The 18,753-nt window shown below is 39.2% G+C and overlaps 2 protein-coding genes across 2 annotated transcripts; both read right to left on the reverse strand.

Annotated features, from left to right (window-relative positions):
- Positions 1-5,988: 5,988 nt before the first annotated feature.
- Positions 5,989-12,260, reverse strand: grinaa (glutamate receptor, ionotropic, N-methyl D-aspartate-associated protein 1a (glutamate binding)). The gene is made up of 7 exons (XM_079571173.1): positions 12,113-12,260; positions 8,359-8,683; positions 8,161-8,270; positions 7,874-8,074; positions 7,665-7,793; positions 7,337-7,480; positions 5,989-7,250 (listed from the first exon to the last, which is right to left on the reverse strand). The coding sequence occupies exons 2-7, from the start codon at positions 8,645-8,647 to the stop codon at positions 7,101-7,103; spliced, it is 1,023 nt and encodes a 340-aa protein (XP_079427299.1). The 5' UTR covers positions 8,648-8,683; positions 12,113-12,260; the 3' UTR covers positions 5,989-7,100.
- A 335-nt stretch (positions 12,261-12,595) lies between these two features.
- On the reverse strand, positions 12,596-18,165 carry mapk15 (mitogen-activated protein kinase 15). The gene is made up of 14 exons (XM_079571385.1): positions 17,749-18,165; positions 16,238-16,336; positions 16,059-16,088; positions 15,497-15,587; positions 15,168-15,298; positions 14,922-15,085; positions 14,696-14,835; positions 14,570-14,627; positions 14,127-14,264; positions 13,937-14,042; positions 13,530-13,839; positions 13,329-13,453; positions 13,056-13,208; positions 12,596-12,978 (listed from the first exon to the last, which is right to left on the reverse strand). Exons 1-14 carry the CDS (start codon positions 17,836-17,838, stop codon positions 12,793-12,795), a joined length of 1,821 nt encoding a protein of 606 aa, XP_079427511.1. The 5' UTR covers positions 17,839-18,165; the 3' UTR covers positions 12,596-12,792.
- Positions 18,166-18,753: the final 588 nt, after the last annotated feature.

Genomic DNA, 18,753 nt, shown 5'->3' on the forward strand with positions numbered 1-18,753 from the left:
ATACAAAAATATGTAAATAAAGCAGAAATATTTTTTGTCATGACTGAAAATGTGCCACTTTCTCTTATGAGATTCTAAAGCAAAAGCTTTCAGTGGAAAAAGGGATACAGGGAGTCAAGCTCTTCAGATGTATGACTTACTGTTAACAATTGTGTATGATTCATGCAGTTCATGTGCTCTCGCGATGCAGCAGTATTGCATTTTATTTTAAAGGTTGTGTGTGGATATTTAATAGTTTGAAGAGATCAATGTGTTTATGAAAGAGTACATGATGAACATTTTGAGGGAAGTATTGTTATGAAAGGAACACAATTACTATTAAGGGACAAATCGATTGCACCAGGACTTATTAAATTTGTATTTCCATTTTTTATTGTGTTTGTATTAAATTCTGTACAGATGAAACCTAACCTAAAGCACAGTACATTTATGACTTTCAGTGTTTTATTTTATTATTTACTTTTAAATATTATATGGTTTGAACAATTTAAAATGTGACAAATTTTATAGATTTAAATCCACATTCATGCAGAAATAAGTGTCTCAATGACAATAATAATCAATAACATATTATAATAGCAGTTTGCTTGGTGTACACAGCCCTACGCTTCTTGTACCACAGCCGTTAGCGAGTCTTGCTTCTGCTGCTTCAGTTTCTCTATTTCTTCTTCCAGTGAGTTGATCTGGGCCATCTTCACTTTTTCTTACATCACACAAAACAATACAATTGGTACAAAGGCATTCTGTAGTTAATAAGAAAAGGATGAAAATTGGGTAGAGGGGCTCATAGGGGGCTCACCAGCAGACAACAGCTGGTCTTTTGTATTCTCAGCACTTTCGACTTCAGCTGGCAGTCTGTCTGACATCTGTTTTATCAAGTGTGTTATATTATGTACGATTAGGCCGTCACATATTGAGCATATACTTTACGATAGAAATGACACATACAAACACGGAGTACAGGTTCTTTTGCTGCTGAATGAGCTGGTGAATCTGGTTTTCAAATTTAATTCTGGGAAATTAAATAGATTACATTTTTTGCAATGAGAGCTACATTTCTTTTTAGCTCACAAAGTTATCGGTTTTACCTCAGCTTCCGGTGTTTTAACTTAATGGCCTGAATCTCACAGTTATATTGCTCCGACAGCTCTTCATTTGACTTGTTAAGCTTTATTTGCCTGAAAAATGTACACAGGTATATTTAAGTGGATTCACATTTAGTTTGATGTTTCAACTTACCGCCCTCTGCTGGAGAATATACATCACAAGATGGTAGTGAAAATCTGACCTGGCAAAGTCCTGCTCTGAATCTTCAGACTGATACTGAAGCTTCTGGTACATCTCTACAGGACATGGAAATAGTACCAATATTTTTAGATTTAAACATACTGTATGTTTAACGGAATCTATGCCAACTTGGAATTATGGAACAACCAAAATAGTCAGAATTAGGACAGAATCAAGTAAAGTAAATAAAACATGTACCTTCTTTTTCTTTATGGATTCCCTCCAGTTGATAAGACTCTGTTTGCACTGCAGGGACAATACCATTCAGAAACGCAAAATACTACGATGTAAAACATAATAAAACATATACAGTGTAATATTATGAATAATAAATAATGAATCAGGAAGCACTGCCACTGAGTATTTCACATAAATGTTTGATATAAAGGTTCTTACAGGCCTCCAGGTCCTTCTGCAGAGATTCACTGACGGTTTGGATCTCTTGGATTTCCTCTTCTAAGACTCTTTTATCTTTAAAAAGTACCGCACATGATCAGATTTTGTTAGTATGAAAGAACATAGAGTCATTATGATGAAACAACAACAAAAAATGTTTAAATGACATGAAGGGTCAATTATGGCTCAAGTTACCACCTGGAGTCAGAGTTATATTTCCTGTACAGAGTCTTCCAGCCATAACTTTTCACTGAAGTGTAAGGTGCACAAGTATCAGGACATTATTATAATGAATACTGCACTACAATAATACATTATAATGAAGAATTACGGTTAAAATATTTCTCTTTTACAGAAAACAGCAACACTTTAGAACAGCCCTGAATGTATACTGTATATTTTTGTTTTAAATACAATGTATTTGATTAAATAACTTAACCCTTGTGTTGCCTTCGCGGGTCTTTTTGACCCGCTGTCATGTTCCGGGCATTTGGATGCAAGGTGACACAAGGGGGCGCCCTTCCAACCTTCTCAGTGTAAATGTGAGTTGACTTTCTTCAGAGTTAGACTTTAGTCAGACACCATGGCTGTTTCTCAATTGCGAGGATCCGTCCTCCGTTTGGCCACTTCGTTGACGTCCTCGGTGGCGGCTCCTCCAAAACGGAGCGGAGTGTCCTCTCTCCGCCGCCTTTGAGCTCAAATGGAACGGCCTCCGGAGCGAGCGGCTGCGTCAGGTCACGTGTCAATCTATGCTCATTAAAACAACTGTTTTATGAATAACAGAGGCCAGGAAACTGTTTATGTGGAACAAACCTTTTTTTAAAGTGAGTTCAAACTAATAAAGTGTTGCGAGAGAAGAAAAAAGAAACTATGCTGCAGTGCATCATGGGTAATTTCAGCTCTCCGAGGCAGCGGAGGATCCACTGCTGTATCCTTCGTAAATGAGCCAAACGGAGGAGTCGAGCTGCGAGGGTGCGAGTGGTCCAAGTGAAATGGAACACCACTTGGCGGCGCCGTGATGACGCAAATGACGTCCGAAGTGGTCGAGACGCCGAGGATCCTGGCAATTGGGAAACAGCCCATGAGTGACAGTAACATGACACTAAATACAGTGAGCTCTTTGTTTCCAGTAAAAAGGCTGAGGCCTCATTGCTCTTCAGTGACAGACTGAGAAGTGAAGAAGGAAGTCATGGAGCTTCTGCTTTAGACAGAACTTCAGACTTCTGCTGTATGTAAGAGTCATATCATATTCTGAAGCTCATATATGTAGTAAAAACATAATTTATGGAAAATTATTATTACAATTACAAAAAGAAAAATATTGAGTTGACTCACATTTACACTGAGAAGGTTGGAAGGGCGCCTTGTGTCACCTTGCATCCAAATGCCCAGAACATACCAGCGGGTCAAAAAGACCCGCGAAGGCAGCACGAAATTCAAGCTGGTGTGTCCAAGAATCACCTTTGGAAAAACCCTGACTCACCGCTGTACCAGCTATTGATATCCCCTGGACGTGCCAGGTTAGTAGTGCTGGGCAATTAATCGAAAATTAATCGAAATTGCAAACTCTACTTTGTTCAATGTCAATATTTGTCATGAGACTTTAGAATCAACAAGTTTACAGCCATTTCTTTGGCACAAACTGTACCTAGTTTTGGAGTTTGGAACGAGACAATGGAAGACTTTTGTGTGTTAAATGAGACTTGATGAGAGCATTTCTTTTTGTCTGAACTGAGGTTTAAAAGATTGAATAAAAAATTAAATCAAATCGAAAATCGAGATCGATCAATATGGGGAAAATAATCGTGATTTTTTTTTTTCCAGAATCGGCCAGCCCTACAGGCTAGTATTGTCTCTACTCATCAAGCTTAAAAAACTAAACTAAAAAAAGGCACTTACTGGTAACTGATGACGGCTTTTAGGCTGAAATGCATTGGAGCTTTTTAGACACGATTAAAAATCATAGCTACCTAACTAAGTAGCTCCCAAAACTGTATTTATCATTGTTTGCTGTTTTTTGATCCAGCACACTTTTGGACCTCCTAAGAGGTGCAAAGAGCACCCTTGATTTTTAATCATACTTCAGGAAGCGCTCTTTTTCCTACCCAAAGTGAGATTTAAATTAGTCATGCAATTTTGTGCTACTACTTTGAATCAGCATTTAGCTCACTTCACTGTAAGTATTTTATTCTTATTTTTGAATTTGAGACTCATTTGGCTAGTGCTTGCAATAGCATTAAACTTAATCAGAATCAGATGGCTTAAGCTTTTCAAAAACACATGTGATAATGTACATAGCCTAGCCAGTCAGAATAGTCTTTACAAAGATGTGTTTATACAGGCATGAGTACATCCAGAAATACTCCAGAGTAACTTGATTTATCTTTAACATAATGGTCAGAATGGCTCTCACGGAAAGTTGCAGTTCCCCGGAGAGGGAGATAATAATCATATCTCATGTGTCTCCATTCATCATGATCTGATACTCCCGGAGGAGTAACAGGTAAGGATGTACCTCACTGAAGATACTCTACTGTTGTGTCGGCAGCTGCTATGAACTGTGTGCACGCGAGTCTGAGTCAGGCTTCGAGTGTCTGGACAGGACAGTAAAGCCGCTTTAAAAAACGTAAAATAACAATGTTTTTATACCCATACCCTCGCAGTATACTTAAATCTGTTCGCTGTTTCACTTGTAGGTTACGTTATCTGAACAGACTGCAAGGAAATTGTACTTTAAATTTGCATACCGGCCTCTCATTGGTTGAGACCTACGACACCTTACTTTATCATAAAAACACGACTAAGATTTCGACTTTGAGGAACACAATGAACAGGAAATACTACAGACTCCATGTTTAATCAGCTAGACTGAAGATATATCTAAACAAGGTTAGGTTTACTTAAAATACAAATAAAATGTAAACTCCATGCGGAAGCGGAAGTTACAAAGAGTAATTTCACGTCAAGATGATGAACTGATATTCAAACCGCCGTTGGACGATATACTCTAAACTAAAATAAATTGCACTTTACTTCAAATGTGTGTTTGTGTTTTTAATCATATCTTAAAGTTCACCCCTGTGAGTAAACTATGTAATAAATTACCTTGTTGAAGCCTCTTCAGTTTTGCCAACAGCTGCTCAACTTTAGGCTCATCCAGTTCCTTTCCTGTAATGCAAATATAACGTAAATCTTCTAAGCAGATAATAATGTAACGTACACTAAGCAACCAACCGTTAGCGTTAGATACAGCACTGTTTGACCCTGTACAACACAGTTTAGTGCGGCGTTTTGATATTTTATTCAAGTAATTAATTAAATAAATTAAGTTTACAAGTCCCGTTCTGTGGCCCCAACGTGTTAGCATTGACATTAGCATGCTGTCACTGAGTGATTTGTTAAATTTTTATAAACTTAAGTTTGTCAGTTTTATTTTAATAATATATGTTATAGCACATAGCCTCTTTTAAGCTTTTAATGTCTTACCTGCCATTGTTCGCAGCATTTCAGCCAAAATGGTCGTTTTCTTCGCTCAGGGACACAGATCCACGTCGAAGCGAGAAGGCCGTGAAGCAAAAAGCTCAGGGACCAAGTCGAGTTGTTTTGGCGCCAACTGGACATCATCATCATCATCATCATGTTTGCTCGTTAAATGTTTTCAGATAACTTAGGTAGGTTTACACAGACATATTTTTGCGAGGAGCTTTTTACGGAGTTGAGTTCTGAGATCTGACTTTTGTCTTAAAGGTGCATTATGCAACTTTTTATGTCGGGAAAAAAAAGTTGATATTTGTGTGTGTTTGACCTTGTAGTGCTTGTAGGGCTGTATAAGTGGTCAGCATGGCCCCTTTACTTTCAATCACAGTGACCTCTACAAGCTCCAGGATCACGTTTTTGGAAGGTTTTCACTGCTGACGGACCCTGTCTATGTCTGTAGAGGCCTCTGTGATACAAAAGTGTAAAGGTGCCATGCTGACCACTCATTCAACTGCTGGGTCTCTACCAGGTAAAATACACACAAATATTATCTTTTTTATTCCACATAAAAAGTTGCATAATGCACTTTTAAACAATAAAACAGGGCAACTTATGACTTGGCCAAGTTATACAAAGATGTTGTTAAATTTTATAAACTACATACATCCATCAATTGGCATTTGTTACAAGCAAAATAAATGTTGAAGTCAAGGAGTGACTGTAACAACTATAGTGAAACAAGTTATATGAGCTATTTGCTAATTACAAACCTGGGTAAATGAAATAATAATATTGACATGACATTAATTGTTTTAATTAAAAGCAATCAGTGGTACAGAGGAGAACAGCCCCAAACTGATACAATGCAAATATACAATGCAAATATTACTCATCTATACACATCAATCCACTACAGTTTTATATACACATTAAAGGCCAACACATGGGTTAAAGATTAACAGGGTTGTCAAACAACAGTGTGTTGCATCGATAAAGAAAATATGTACATTGTGCGTTAGTAGCACATGCAAACACGAACCATGCAGTTGGAAACAAAAAATACAATGAGACTTCACATTATTAGTGCATGAAGATTTATGTTTCATCTCCATAGTGATGTATGCTTATCAATGCTGCTTTGTCCCCAAAAAATGTATCAAATTTTCAGTTAAATGCAACCCAGTCTGCTACAAACCTTTTAAATCAACATCTCCAGCAATTCTTTCATTGTATCAAAACACAATCAAAAGTTGAGTATTCACCAATTCACAGTGGGTACGTAAAAAAAAAGAAAATCACTCACAATTTTAGTTTCTGACCACAGAACAAGTGAAAAGTAAGTAAAGACCTTCTATCCTCCTTAAATAAATAGCAATCTTATTTTAAATGCCACACGGTACATCCTGTTAGACTTCTTGCATTAATATACTGACATTTCATGGCAGAGTGCATTTCCCATGAAGCAATGCTTTAAAACAGCAGAGAGGATGTGGCATTTCCTACAATAACATTTATATACATTATACAGCAACATCAGCGAATTACCTGCAGATAAAAGGAGTTACCGTTGTGTTTCCAGTGCTGCCATGCAGATCATTTGCATCACACAAGTAGGCTTAAATAAAACAAATCGGTGTGTATAATACTAAGCTCCTTCATAGTCTCTTCATCTGTAAATAAATGCGGGAGTAGATGCAAACTGAATTGACAAAATACAATCTTTTTTGTTAGTAAAAGGAGCAAATGGATTATTCATACTTGTGTGAAGCATGTTTCATCATCTGCTGCCCTTTACAACTTGTTCATCTGTTTAAATGTAACCAGTGTAATGAAGAACAAGCATCAAGTAGAGGGGAGGGGGTGTGAGAAAGGGCACAATAGCCTCATTTTATAAAGTAAAGGTGCATGTCTCAAGCCGTCTTCTTTCTTCAACACGCCCCCTATTCACGGGCACGTCCCACAATAGACAGAATGTAGAGGAAGATGTTGACAATGTCAGTGTAGAGGTTGAGAGCAGCAAAGATGTATTCCTCTGGGCTTAAGGCCAGCTTCTTGTTTCCCAGTAGCAACTGAGTGTCCACAGCCAAAAACTAACAAAAACAAATATAATGTGTATTAGTAAAAGAAAAGTGCTTCACATTGTGTTTCACATTTGGAATATATAGAGATGACTTACGCAGGTGAAGAGCAGAGCCCCCAGTGAGGCATAGACGATATGCAATATCTTGTGACGAATGAAGATGCAGAGAATAGCAAACACCATCAAGACGATCAGGCACACAAACAGCACACCACGACAGGAAGTGAAGTCATACTTGCTCTATAAAGAGAAAAGCAGTACAAGACACTTGTTAACACATGTTAACACTAGACTAAACTAATCCAGATCATGTTTATTACTTTGTTTGATTTTGAAAAAGGCTTAATTGGCTCAATTGGATGTGCGATTATCAGAGTATAAACAGCATGGACAGAAAAGTAATCAGATCAATAGTAGAACTGACCTGTAGTGAAAAAAGCACAACGGTGAAGCAGACCACAGCTGTGATGCCCACTGCCATAATGACTGTCTCCGTGTCATAAAAGCTGGCGATCATTCCCACCATATAGGACAGGCTCAGAGTCAGGATGGACTGTAGATTACAGTAAACAGTCATGAGATCATGAGAGAAAACTATTAAAAGTATCAATAATTAAATTAAAATCTTTTTACCAGGGCAACCAGATTCCAAGGGTGTTTACGACGGAAGTCTCCACAGCAGCTCAGGACGATTAAAGCCACAAAGAAAACTGCATAGGACACGTAGTATGTCCATGGATTACGTCGCACAAAGTACTTGGCATCATCAACAAAAGTGAACACCGCAACAAAAGAGAAAGTGACCAGCAGCTGCACCGTGAGTACCAGGAAGACCTGACACAAACAGAGAACTTCGTTAAACAACAGAGAAACTCGGCCTTTAAATAAGTAACGTACTAACTTGTGCAGGTTCAAAATACCTTTCTGATGAAGGCTTGCCGGATCGCCTTGTCTTCAAAGCCAGAATTGGTGAATTCGTCATTATCATAATAAGAAGGTGGTCCATCACCATAGCCAGGGCTACCCATAGCTGAACAATTAGAACAATTATCATTTTCATGAATACAATAGATCTCAGGTGTGATTTGGATTCATGTTTTTGGGATGAAGTCACTTACGATTTGGGTCTCCTGGAAAGCCGGGCTGTGCCTGTCCTTGCTGATAAGGCCCCTGTGGGTAGGGCATCTGAGGATAAGGCATCTGTGGGTAGGGACCAGGAGCAAAGCCAGGACCAGCCGGGGGGAATCCTGGCTGCCCGTAACCGGCCGCTGGAGGGTAAGGACCTGGGGCTTGGTTGTAGTTCGGAGGGGGCATACCAAACCCCGGCTGAGGGGGTGGACCATAGACGTTGTTATGGAGTGGGTTGGTTTCACCCATTATTGGGTATCCACTCTTGTCCTGGGACATTGTGTGATGGAAGTCTTACTCTGCAGCACTGATAATCTATATAGAAACAAAGCAATAATGAGTCAAATACACACAGTACTCTGACAATAAAGTTTGAGTTACCTCAGAGTCATCTGTCAGACTTAAATATCTGACAAACAGTGACAGTAAACTCAAATTAAATGACTTTAGTAACAGGTGTGGATCACCTATGCCCAAACAACAGTGCAGGAGCTGGACAGCTCAGTAAAGTGAATCCTTCTCGCTCATGTGTAACAGACCTATTTATTGTGACTATTACATAACAAGACCAAAGTAAGCATTCACACGTCATTTCAGTTTGAAAGTAGAATTACAAGATGTAATAGATTATATTTTCATACCTAAATTGAAATTATTATTTAGTATAGCTATTTGCATTACAGATAAGGGATCTGAAAAAAACAAGGACACACCTTTTGCCCTGGTTTCAAATCTAGTAACTGTATTATCTTTAATGCCTTTCGGTCACATATGACAACTGCAGGAACAGGACTGACTAAAATCTAATCACTGATGTAAAAGGCCAGTGGCTCTCGTGGGAAAACTGAAGCAAAATAAAGCTGTCCACCTTCCACACAGGACTCTGTGCTTCAAATTACAGTTGAACAAATATAGCATGCCCACTACTTTAATAGTGTGTTTACTTTTCAAAATAAAACGTATGCGGTCAATTTGACTGAAGTTAGGTTTGCTGCCTTTTAAAGGCACTTCTCCTGACAGGAATATTGTGCCTAGGCCTGTCACAATGACAAATGTTTGGTATACTTTGGCAGGATTATGTCAATACTCAAAAAGCAAAACAACAAAAAGACATTTACAATTATACACACATAATACATAATATTTTAAATAACACATAAGTTGCAGTGGACCTAAAACACAATGAAATAACAACTCCTAATTTAATTATTACAAAGAAAAATAATAAAGTACTGATAATAAGTATTAAAGGAGCTATCCTTGATTTTTTTTAATGTTTTCTATATTGGAATAAAATTTGTCCATTAGTATATGGTAAAAGCAGACATTTATCCAAAAACACTGGTTTTAAAGTATTTTAAACAGTCATAAAATGTCAGGCTAGTAGGCATTTTTTACGTGAAGTGACAGTTTTCCTCCCTGAAAGTTGTGAAACCTGGTTTAAACTCAGTCCCGGTGACAAATTTTGATGTTGTAAATGCATTAGGAATGTTTGAGAAGAGTGAGTGCACTGTTTTTTTCATAGATAAGCAAAAAAAAAGTCAGAGTAAATGTTAATTATAAAGTAAATATGTGACCCCGTTTTGCATATACCACTAAATGACTTTCTCGTGGTCAATGAGCAGTTTCTTCTATGCATAATGGATTAGCTTCTACGGTAACTCTCAAAATCAGCGGAGAGTCGCGCCCTCACGTTATATCATCAGAGACACAGCCGAGCCTGTGAATGGCTTTTCTTGTTTTGTCTGACCACAAGCCGTGTTTTCATGTGACACACTGTGCTCAAACGGTAAAGCTTTGGCATGTGTGACAATAGAACAGAAATCTGTGTACATTATGGAACAAAAACGGACACAGCCCTGGAGGCAATCGTTTTGGTCAGACATGAATACTATTATGATCAAATATAAGTATAGTTAACGGCCCTATACCTTATTCCTTTCACAAACAATGAAAGGGGTTCTGTCTACTTGTCCACTTCCACAATACAGGACTGATGTTGTGCATTTCCTCATTAGCTCTGGCGTCTAAACATGACATAGGTGATATTTGAACATAACTTGATACAGGTGGCATTTGTTTTTTGATTTCGATGTGGAGCTACGCAAGTATTACGTTTTGAAATCCTCTTAGGACAGTGGCCCCAGTCATGTGGATAAAGACAGTTGCCCCGGCTGCTCTTGATAGCCATCACTCAGAAGGGAATTAGGTTAGGGCCAGGGATTCAGTGGGACAGTCACAGAGCTATGTTAACACAATTAGACCAGCACAATGCCCTGAAAAAGCCATGTTCAACATAAGGCATGCATGGCTGAAAAATACCAGGAACACAGTGACCACCACGCCATGGCCTATTCACAAGTTAGTATGTGGCATCAAAACAAAAGCACAATGCGGGGATGTGGTACTGGGAGTTTGCAGAACGAGACTCATATATTGATCAAGGCTTTCGAGGTAGGAGATGATCACCAATCATCAAAGGAACGTACAGGTTACATTAAAGCTTGACATTCACAAAAGATTGGGTTAGTACCTCATTTACTTTCACTATCCACTAGTGCTATAGGGTCATTGGTGGAGGCATTCTTCTTGCATTTTGGTGAAAGTTAATGAACAGAAGGGACAACTTTAAAGCAAAAATACAAATATTAAGATTCTTATGATTAGATCCTGGCTTGTGGGGGTGAACCAAAGTCAGAGATATTACGTATCACGTATTGGCTACTATGTCTGCTAAGCGTCAGTTTTGGTTTCATTTGCGCTCTCCCTGCTGTAGTCCCACACTGCACAGCGCGGGATCTGCCAACTGATGATGGTCATTGTGCCTTGCCGTGTCAGCACCATCTCTGATCTACACATCACAGCAGATACAACTGCATACAACTGTGGCATATTGTTCATATAATACATCCACCGCACTAGTACAGTAGTCATTGTGTTCATTAAAAATACAAGTAATGGTTATGTGTAATAGACTAGTATACTAAAGGTTGGTGGAATCTATTTCAATTTGTGCACATCTACATTAAACGTCAATATTTATCCATATCAATTGGCCAAGTGAAAATCATCACATGGTAAAAAACAACCTTTAGGCCACATTTAATCATTCATATTAACAATCTTTATTAGATAGGGATGTAATGATATCAAGAAATACGAGGCTACGCATTATAATGATTCAGTTTACATGACACTGAGATGCGGAGGGGAAAAACAAAGCTCCGTCGATACAGGCTCACATCCAGCTAGGCCTCAGCAGCATCCATAGCAGCAACAGAAATGCGCCACTGTCAGCTGTTACATCAACAACCTCCAGAAAATCAATTGGGTCATCAGCTGCCTCGTGTCTTCTATGCACGGGATGACTTTTCCAGAGATCACAATGATGTACAGTTTCATAAGGTTTACGGGTCGTCATGATGTGGCCAAGTTAGTTTATTTGGGACGAGGAAGACCCCAACGCGCGCGCGCCCACACACAGTATAATAATACCCGTTTAAAAAACAACAACAACAGTCCGCTCAAGAACCATTTGATGTGCGGTATCATCTGTGTGTCTTGTATACAGCTACATGCGCCTTTTAAGTCATCTGGCAGCTGGGCTTTCTCTAAACAGCGGCTGGTTGTTTGACGGTGCGCTCCATGCCGCCGACGTCCACCGCCAAAGCGATATTCCTGTCACCTCAGTCCGCCTGATGCTTCTATTTATGCACCGCACCATTTACAGTCATTGACACCTACCTGGGTTCCGCTTGTTGCCGGGCGTTTAGACTGTATATCTCGTCTAAATGGCAGAAAAGCGCAAAAGCTGCTCCGCTGTAGTCGCACTGCTGCCTGGAACTGACGACACTGGACGACACGACGACGCCGTCACGTGACCAGGGCTCCACTGATGTCACGAAAGACCCCCCTGCCACCATGACGCAGTGTTTCTACTGAACTACCACCATCTAATAGGGGGAATCATCAATAAAATCTTCATAATCGAGTAAGTCAAGCACCAGGCGAATGTGGTCATGTGTTGATCTGTTTCTCATGAATCCTGTCCGAGTCACTGTTCTGTGTGTTTATTTCTACTCAACCAAATGTGCTGTTATTTATTATTACAGAGACTAAACGGGCGTCATATAATAGTTTAATGACTCTTCATTAATGTCCCAACTGCATACAACAATAACAGTATTTACAACAAATAGTAAAAACCATATTCTATATAAAGCATTTTTGTGTAATTGTACATAGTCACAACACAACTACTTCCATTTCTAGAATATTCCAAAACAGAAAGAGCTGTCGGTACTTTCAATAAAAATCACATACAAGTGTTGATCAATTATGCTATTATAAATTATACTTTCTAAAATCTAACAATGCATTTTTAATCCCATACAACCACTGCCATCTTGCACAGTGAGTAAAGGCTACTGATGAGGCCGGCTTCTGAGCAGATTGTCCAGGTCCGTTCTGTTGATTGTACCATAGGCCTGAGAGTAGCTGCCTAACTTGGCCCGAGGGTCTCCTGCTGCTGCAACATTGCAGTTATTCTGAAATACTTTCTTGCTGTAACGGACAGGTGGCCGTGTGTCACGAGCTTGTGAGCGCTGATTCTGTAAATGAAATAACAATAGAAATGTAAGTCTTAATGCAGTTTTTTTAAAAGCATCACATTACACATTTTGCCGACCAGACGGGCTGACGTGATGCATAGTCCTGTAGACAGCAGAGAGTCGTCTTTACGAACTAGAGGGTTGTTTTGTGTTTGGTTTAGGGTTGAAGAGAAGGATCGGCTTTGGTTCAATGGAGCTGAGCGCCCTCGATGACTGATCTGATCCATGGTCTTATAAAAACAAATTATTCAAATTCAGAAAGGGTAAAAAGAGAAGATGGTAGTGAATGGATAACAAAACACATAATAACTTCACATGTGAGATATTCATAATGTTTAGTAGAATCGTACTGTGTTCATAGCGGTACCCTCTGCTGGAGGGGTTGCTCCCTCATCGAAGGATGCTGGTACAGTTCGATTGGCTGTAGAGGAGTAGAAGTATCGAGGAGGCCCTGCTGGACTGCGAACATAACCATCTGCATAAAATGTAAAGATCATTTTTTACTTTTGAATATTCTATAAACGGGAGTTCTACAGTGAAAAGCTGCATACTTGGGGCATGTGTGATTGGATTGTATGTGAGTTTTGCCACAGCAGGGCTAAGAGGTGGATTTGTCCTGTCAGCTTCAAGCTCATTTGAAACAATAGTAGGCCCAGGTTTTGACATAACTGCATTTGAATTCTTGTCTGGCTTTCCAGTTTCTTTCTGTGCCCCACGATCACCAGCAGATTCAATGCAACTTGGTTCTGTAGGAGCCCCATCTGCTTTTTCAGTGAGCATGTTGCTGTCACCTACAATAGCTTCACTTTTTGGATGGCCAAGTTTCAGCATCCCCAAATGATTTCTTTGTTCCAGTATCATCTGGAAAGACAAAAACAAAAGAATTGTTATGTTTTAAAATGAAACTGCTAAAAAAAAGGTGCATTACTGGTGAATGTTTGCTTCATACTTTCTGTACCTCATAGAGTTTATTGCGATATTGAACTACAGATAACTTGATGTCGTCATCGACTGGGAGAATGACCTCATAGTTGAGAGAAGGCTCCCGGGCCGGATTATGAAACCTTAACACAATCATGAAAAACAAATGATCATTGGTCCTAAGCGTTTGATGCAGAATGCACAAAAGCAGCATCTGTGTGACTTACTTGGCAACATAGGGGTGCTCCAGGGCTTGTTCAGCAGTCAGTCTCTTGTCAGGGTTAAAAACCAGCAGCCTCTTGAGCAGGTCCAAGGCATCAGCAGAGACAGATGGCTGGAGGAGGTCCTCCAAAGGCACTTGTGGTCTGGTCAAGGTTAACATAGAGTTTAGAGAAACAAATCAAAGGAACTGAAGTTGAGAGTCTAGTGGTTAAGGCTGCTGCACATATGGCAGTATGGCAATTGACTTTCTCTCCCTGCTCTTCATCCCTTTCGCCCTGTGCTGTTCTATCAAGAAAAGCCTAAGGACTAAAATATCCTAAAAAAAAAAAGACACTGAGGGGCATATTTTTTCCAAAAGCTTTGCAGGTAGGGTCAGCAATACTGTTAAGCGAACGATCATTGTCTACATTATTACTTTTTCAGCCATGGCCAAGTAAAATATTCTTACTTCAGCAACATTCTCTGAATGACAGAAGATCCATACTCAGACTTGATTGCAAGAATATCTACAAATAAATATTGTGTTTAATTTTGAATGTACAATATTAGTTGCAAAAATATATGGTTAGCTTACCATCAGGAGTGGGATGTGGTATTGCACTCATAATCTTTTCTATTTGGTTAATCGTTGAAGTCCCAGGAAAAAGTGCTTTCCCCAGCAGCATCTCTCCTAGAATACAGCCAAGGCTCCACAAGTCCACCCCTTTTGTGTACCTAAGGACAAGCAAACTTTACACTACCGACACACAGCAAAATAACATGAATGTAGTTTATGCTGTAGTAGGGAATTTAGTCTGTACCTGGCAGATCCAAGAAGGATTTCTGGAGCACGGTACCACCTTGTGGCCACATACTCTGTCAGTGCTGGATTGCCACTGTCCTCCTGGATTTGATTGAGAGATCGAGCCAGGCCAAAATCACACAGCTTAACTATACAGTCAGTGTCCAGCAGCACGTTGGAAGGCTGTAAGAAATATGTCCATTGAAATACAAATGGAAAATGGGAGTTGATGGAATAATGACTTTATAAAATATAGCTTTTCTACCTTTTGATCTCTGTGAATGACGTTTCCTGAGTGCAAGTATTTGATGGCTTTGAGAAGTTGGTACATCACATAACGCTTATGGATGTCTTTCAGAAGAGTGCCTTTCTTTATTACTGCATGAAGGTCAGTATCTGATTGGTAGATGCATAAAAAAGTATGTGCTGAATTATAAGACTGCTAAACAAAGCCAGAGTTCCTTTAAGGCTGGTGTGCCACTGAACAGCAAAGAGATGTTTGTGGACTAGATTGTGCAAAAGCTCTTATGCACACACTACACACCTTAGACTGTCAGTGTCAGATCATTATTTTAGCAGGCCCTCAACACTCACCCATATACTCAAAGATGAGATAAATGTCTTTGTCATTGTGGGCTCTGATGACGTTCAGAAGTTTGACGATGTTTGGATGACCTCCAAACTCCTGCATAAATTAATCAGAATTAAAAATTCAGGGACTTGCATTCACTGTCAGCTTTGTCTGAGTTGTTATATCAGGTGCTTCTCGTGTCAAGGTTACACACTCATGTTAGGACATCAACATACTGTAGATGACATAACAAAATCTCTTGATTGTTTATGGGAGAAGATGGAATTCAGCTTATTACAGGAGTTAATCCTTAGCTTAATCTAAGACAGACATTACTTAATGAAATATAACTGGTAACACTATTATTCTTGGACAAAGGAAAGGCTTATTTTAATATAGATTAATAAAAAAACATTTTTTTTAGAAAGTCAACACAGTTAAAATGAAAGCGTATAGTGTCTAGGACATGACACAAAGACAGAGCCAGACAATACACAATAATGAGAATTTGAGACTTCAGCGTTGACTATAGCTGTCCGTCAAAGATACTGATGATTTATGCAACTGTAACACAAGCGGTTTTACCTGAAGGAACATGATTTCCCTGAATGTGCGCTGTAAAGAAAAAAAGACAATTTAAAGTAAAGCCCAGTTTAATGATTGACCCCACTATGAACACAGGTGAAGGGCTATAAATATTTACAATGTTGTAAGATCAAATACAGTTGACACACTTTCATTTCAGTGGCTACAGAAGTACTCACCTGAGCGTCAGTCCTGTTTCTGAAGGCATCAAAGATTTTCTTGACAGCCACCACTTCTCCTGTCTGTCTGTCCACTGCCTTCCACACAATGCCATAGGCCTAAGACAGAAAGTTACACAAAAACGTTAGAGAACTTTAACCCCAGTACAAAATCAGAAGCAAAGCGCAAAAACATAAACTGCAAAAAAGTTTTTAAAAAAATTGCATAACTGATGACATTATAACATTCATGTCCGATTTGTATTATTGTACAGCCTTACTCCACATTCGTGTATTGAATTGTGTCTTTTTTTTTTTTACTGTAAATGGATCTGGTAGCTTTTTATATGCTTATATCACTATTGTGTTGTTTTATTAGCGTTTTACCATCTTAAATATTGTTTTATTGTACATTGCAGTGTTAATTTCGTCGACTAAAATATTTAGTCTTAATTTTAGTCAAAGTGTTATTTTTGACGACTAAAATTGGACTAAAACTAAATTAAAAGTTTTTCATGAGACTAAAACTATGACTAAAATGTCCAGACTTCCAAACTTCTATTGACCGTCTGAAAGAGCCTCAGATCATGTAAATTCACTGCCAAAGTATCAGCTCTGAGCTTTGTTCATGTGGAGCAGCTCCATGAAGCAGAGGAACAAGATTAAATATGATTATAATGAATATTATCAATGCAAAAAAATAATATAAATAATATAAAATTACTTGCAATTTTAGTCGACTAAAACTAGACTAAAATGAAAGATTTTTTTTGACTAAAACTAGACTAAAATCGAATTACATTTTCGTCAAAAGACTAAAACTAAATTAAAATATGTTGTCAAAATTAACACTGGTACACTGTAATGTAGGCCTATGAGCTACTGTGAACAAATTAGCTGGTTGCTTCATGGATGTCTGGAAGGTGTCTTCAGAGGATTTTGTAGAGAAAATTAATAAGGAAAAGAAAATGGCAAGAATTCTGAATAGTAATCTGATCGTGGCACTGACACATTTCACTCCTCATACAGGAGAAGATATAGCCTATACCAGGTGTAAAGGCAGTGCATTAGATCAGAGGAGTTACAGACTGACAGCATCAGTTTTCCAGTCAGGCTGAGCAGCTGTCAAACTGGTGTTACAAGAGCCCCCAGGTATAACTCTGTTAAGTAACCAATATGATGTCGCTACGTGGCAGTAACCACCTGGTCCCTTAAAGTCCCCGGGGAGGTCTGTGGAAAAACAAAGTTGTTTTTGGACATACATTCTGCTCAGCACCACTGAGAAGTACAAAAGACCAAATCTTACGTAAATAATTCCATGCTTTACAACACGTGGTTATTCATTGGAACACAAAGTCTGGAGAATTTCAGGAATTTGCCTAGAGGCCGAAGTTCAGTAAGCAAGATGCAAATACAACCTGTATACTATGGGTGGATGGATGGCAAGGCTATGAACACAGTGCGTCATCATACAACAATCACCTGTGGCATATGCATTTTGACAATTATCATCTTAAAAACTGTTTACTCACCCCTTTTCCAAGCCTCCTCCTGATCTCATACTTCTGTGAAATGTGTTCTTCGACTTCAGAGACGGGTGTCGCTTCATGTTTTTTGTACATTTTTCAAATGCGTGACCCTCTGTAGACCATCACCGTTTACCAACAGAAAATATACTGTAAATCATCCGAATCTGGCAGACAGCACCGCATGAAGTTTCAGATTTCCCCCCAAACTTCTGAATCTTTTCAAACGACCGCGACGAGGTGTTTCTGACTAAACCCTGCTTTCCCTGTTGCCGTCTCTAACATGTCTTTCGGTGTCAAAGCAGCAAATAATCCTCATCTCGAACAATGAATAAAATGGCACAGATTAAGGGCTCGTTATAAACCTGTTAATCCCCTGTTTAGAGATGGTCCAGGTGCCACAGCAAACAGGCGAGAGCAGGAGTTTTGTCATTATTTGTCGTCGTGGAAACGCGTACTGCGCCTTAAAGGAGCCTCGCGCGTCAGTGGTTCCCAAAGTCAGCGCGGAGGTCCAAACATGGGCCAGAGTGTAGTTTTAACACTGAGGGACGCCAATCTAAGATCAACACAGCCAATAAAAACAATTCAAGATCAAAATAAGTTTTCAGAAAAGAAGTTGGTTCCAAATAGCATAAATGGATGTATTACTGTAAATTACGCACATACAGATTCCAGTGTGTTGGCTCTGGTGGTAAAATGGGATCACTTATATTTGGAAGGTAGGCAGTTCAAATCCCCGCTCCTACGAGTGTGAATCCTTGGGCAATACACTTCACCCACTTTGCATGTGTGAATGTAATTGCCCGAGTGAATAGCGGTCAGAAGGGCTGATGGTGCCGATTGACAATCTAGTCACCTGAGGCTTGTAAAGCACAATACATGTGTAGTAAATATGCACATGAGGGAGGGCGAAAGGAGAGAAGAGGAGGGTTTCAAGTTGCTATACACACACCAAACCCAGCTAACTAGGAGGGCATAAATTCATAGACACGTAGACACAGATTTTTGTAT

This window comes from Gobius niger (assembly GCF_951799975.1).
Source record: "Gobius niger genome assembly, chromosome: 14".
Classification (NCBI taxonomy): Eukaryota; Metazoa; Chordata; class Actinopteri; order Gobiiformes; family Gobiidae; genus Gobius; species Gobius niger.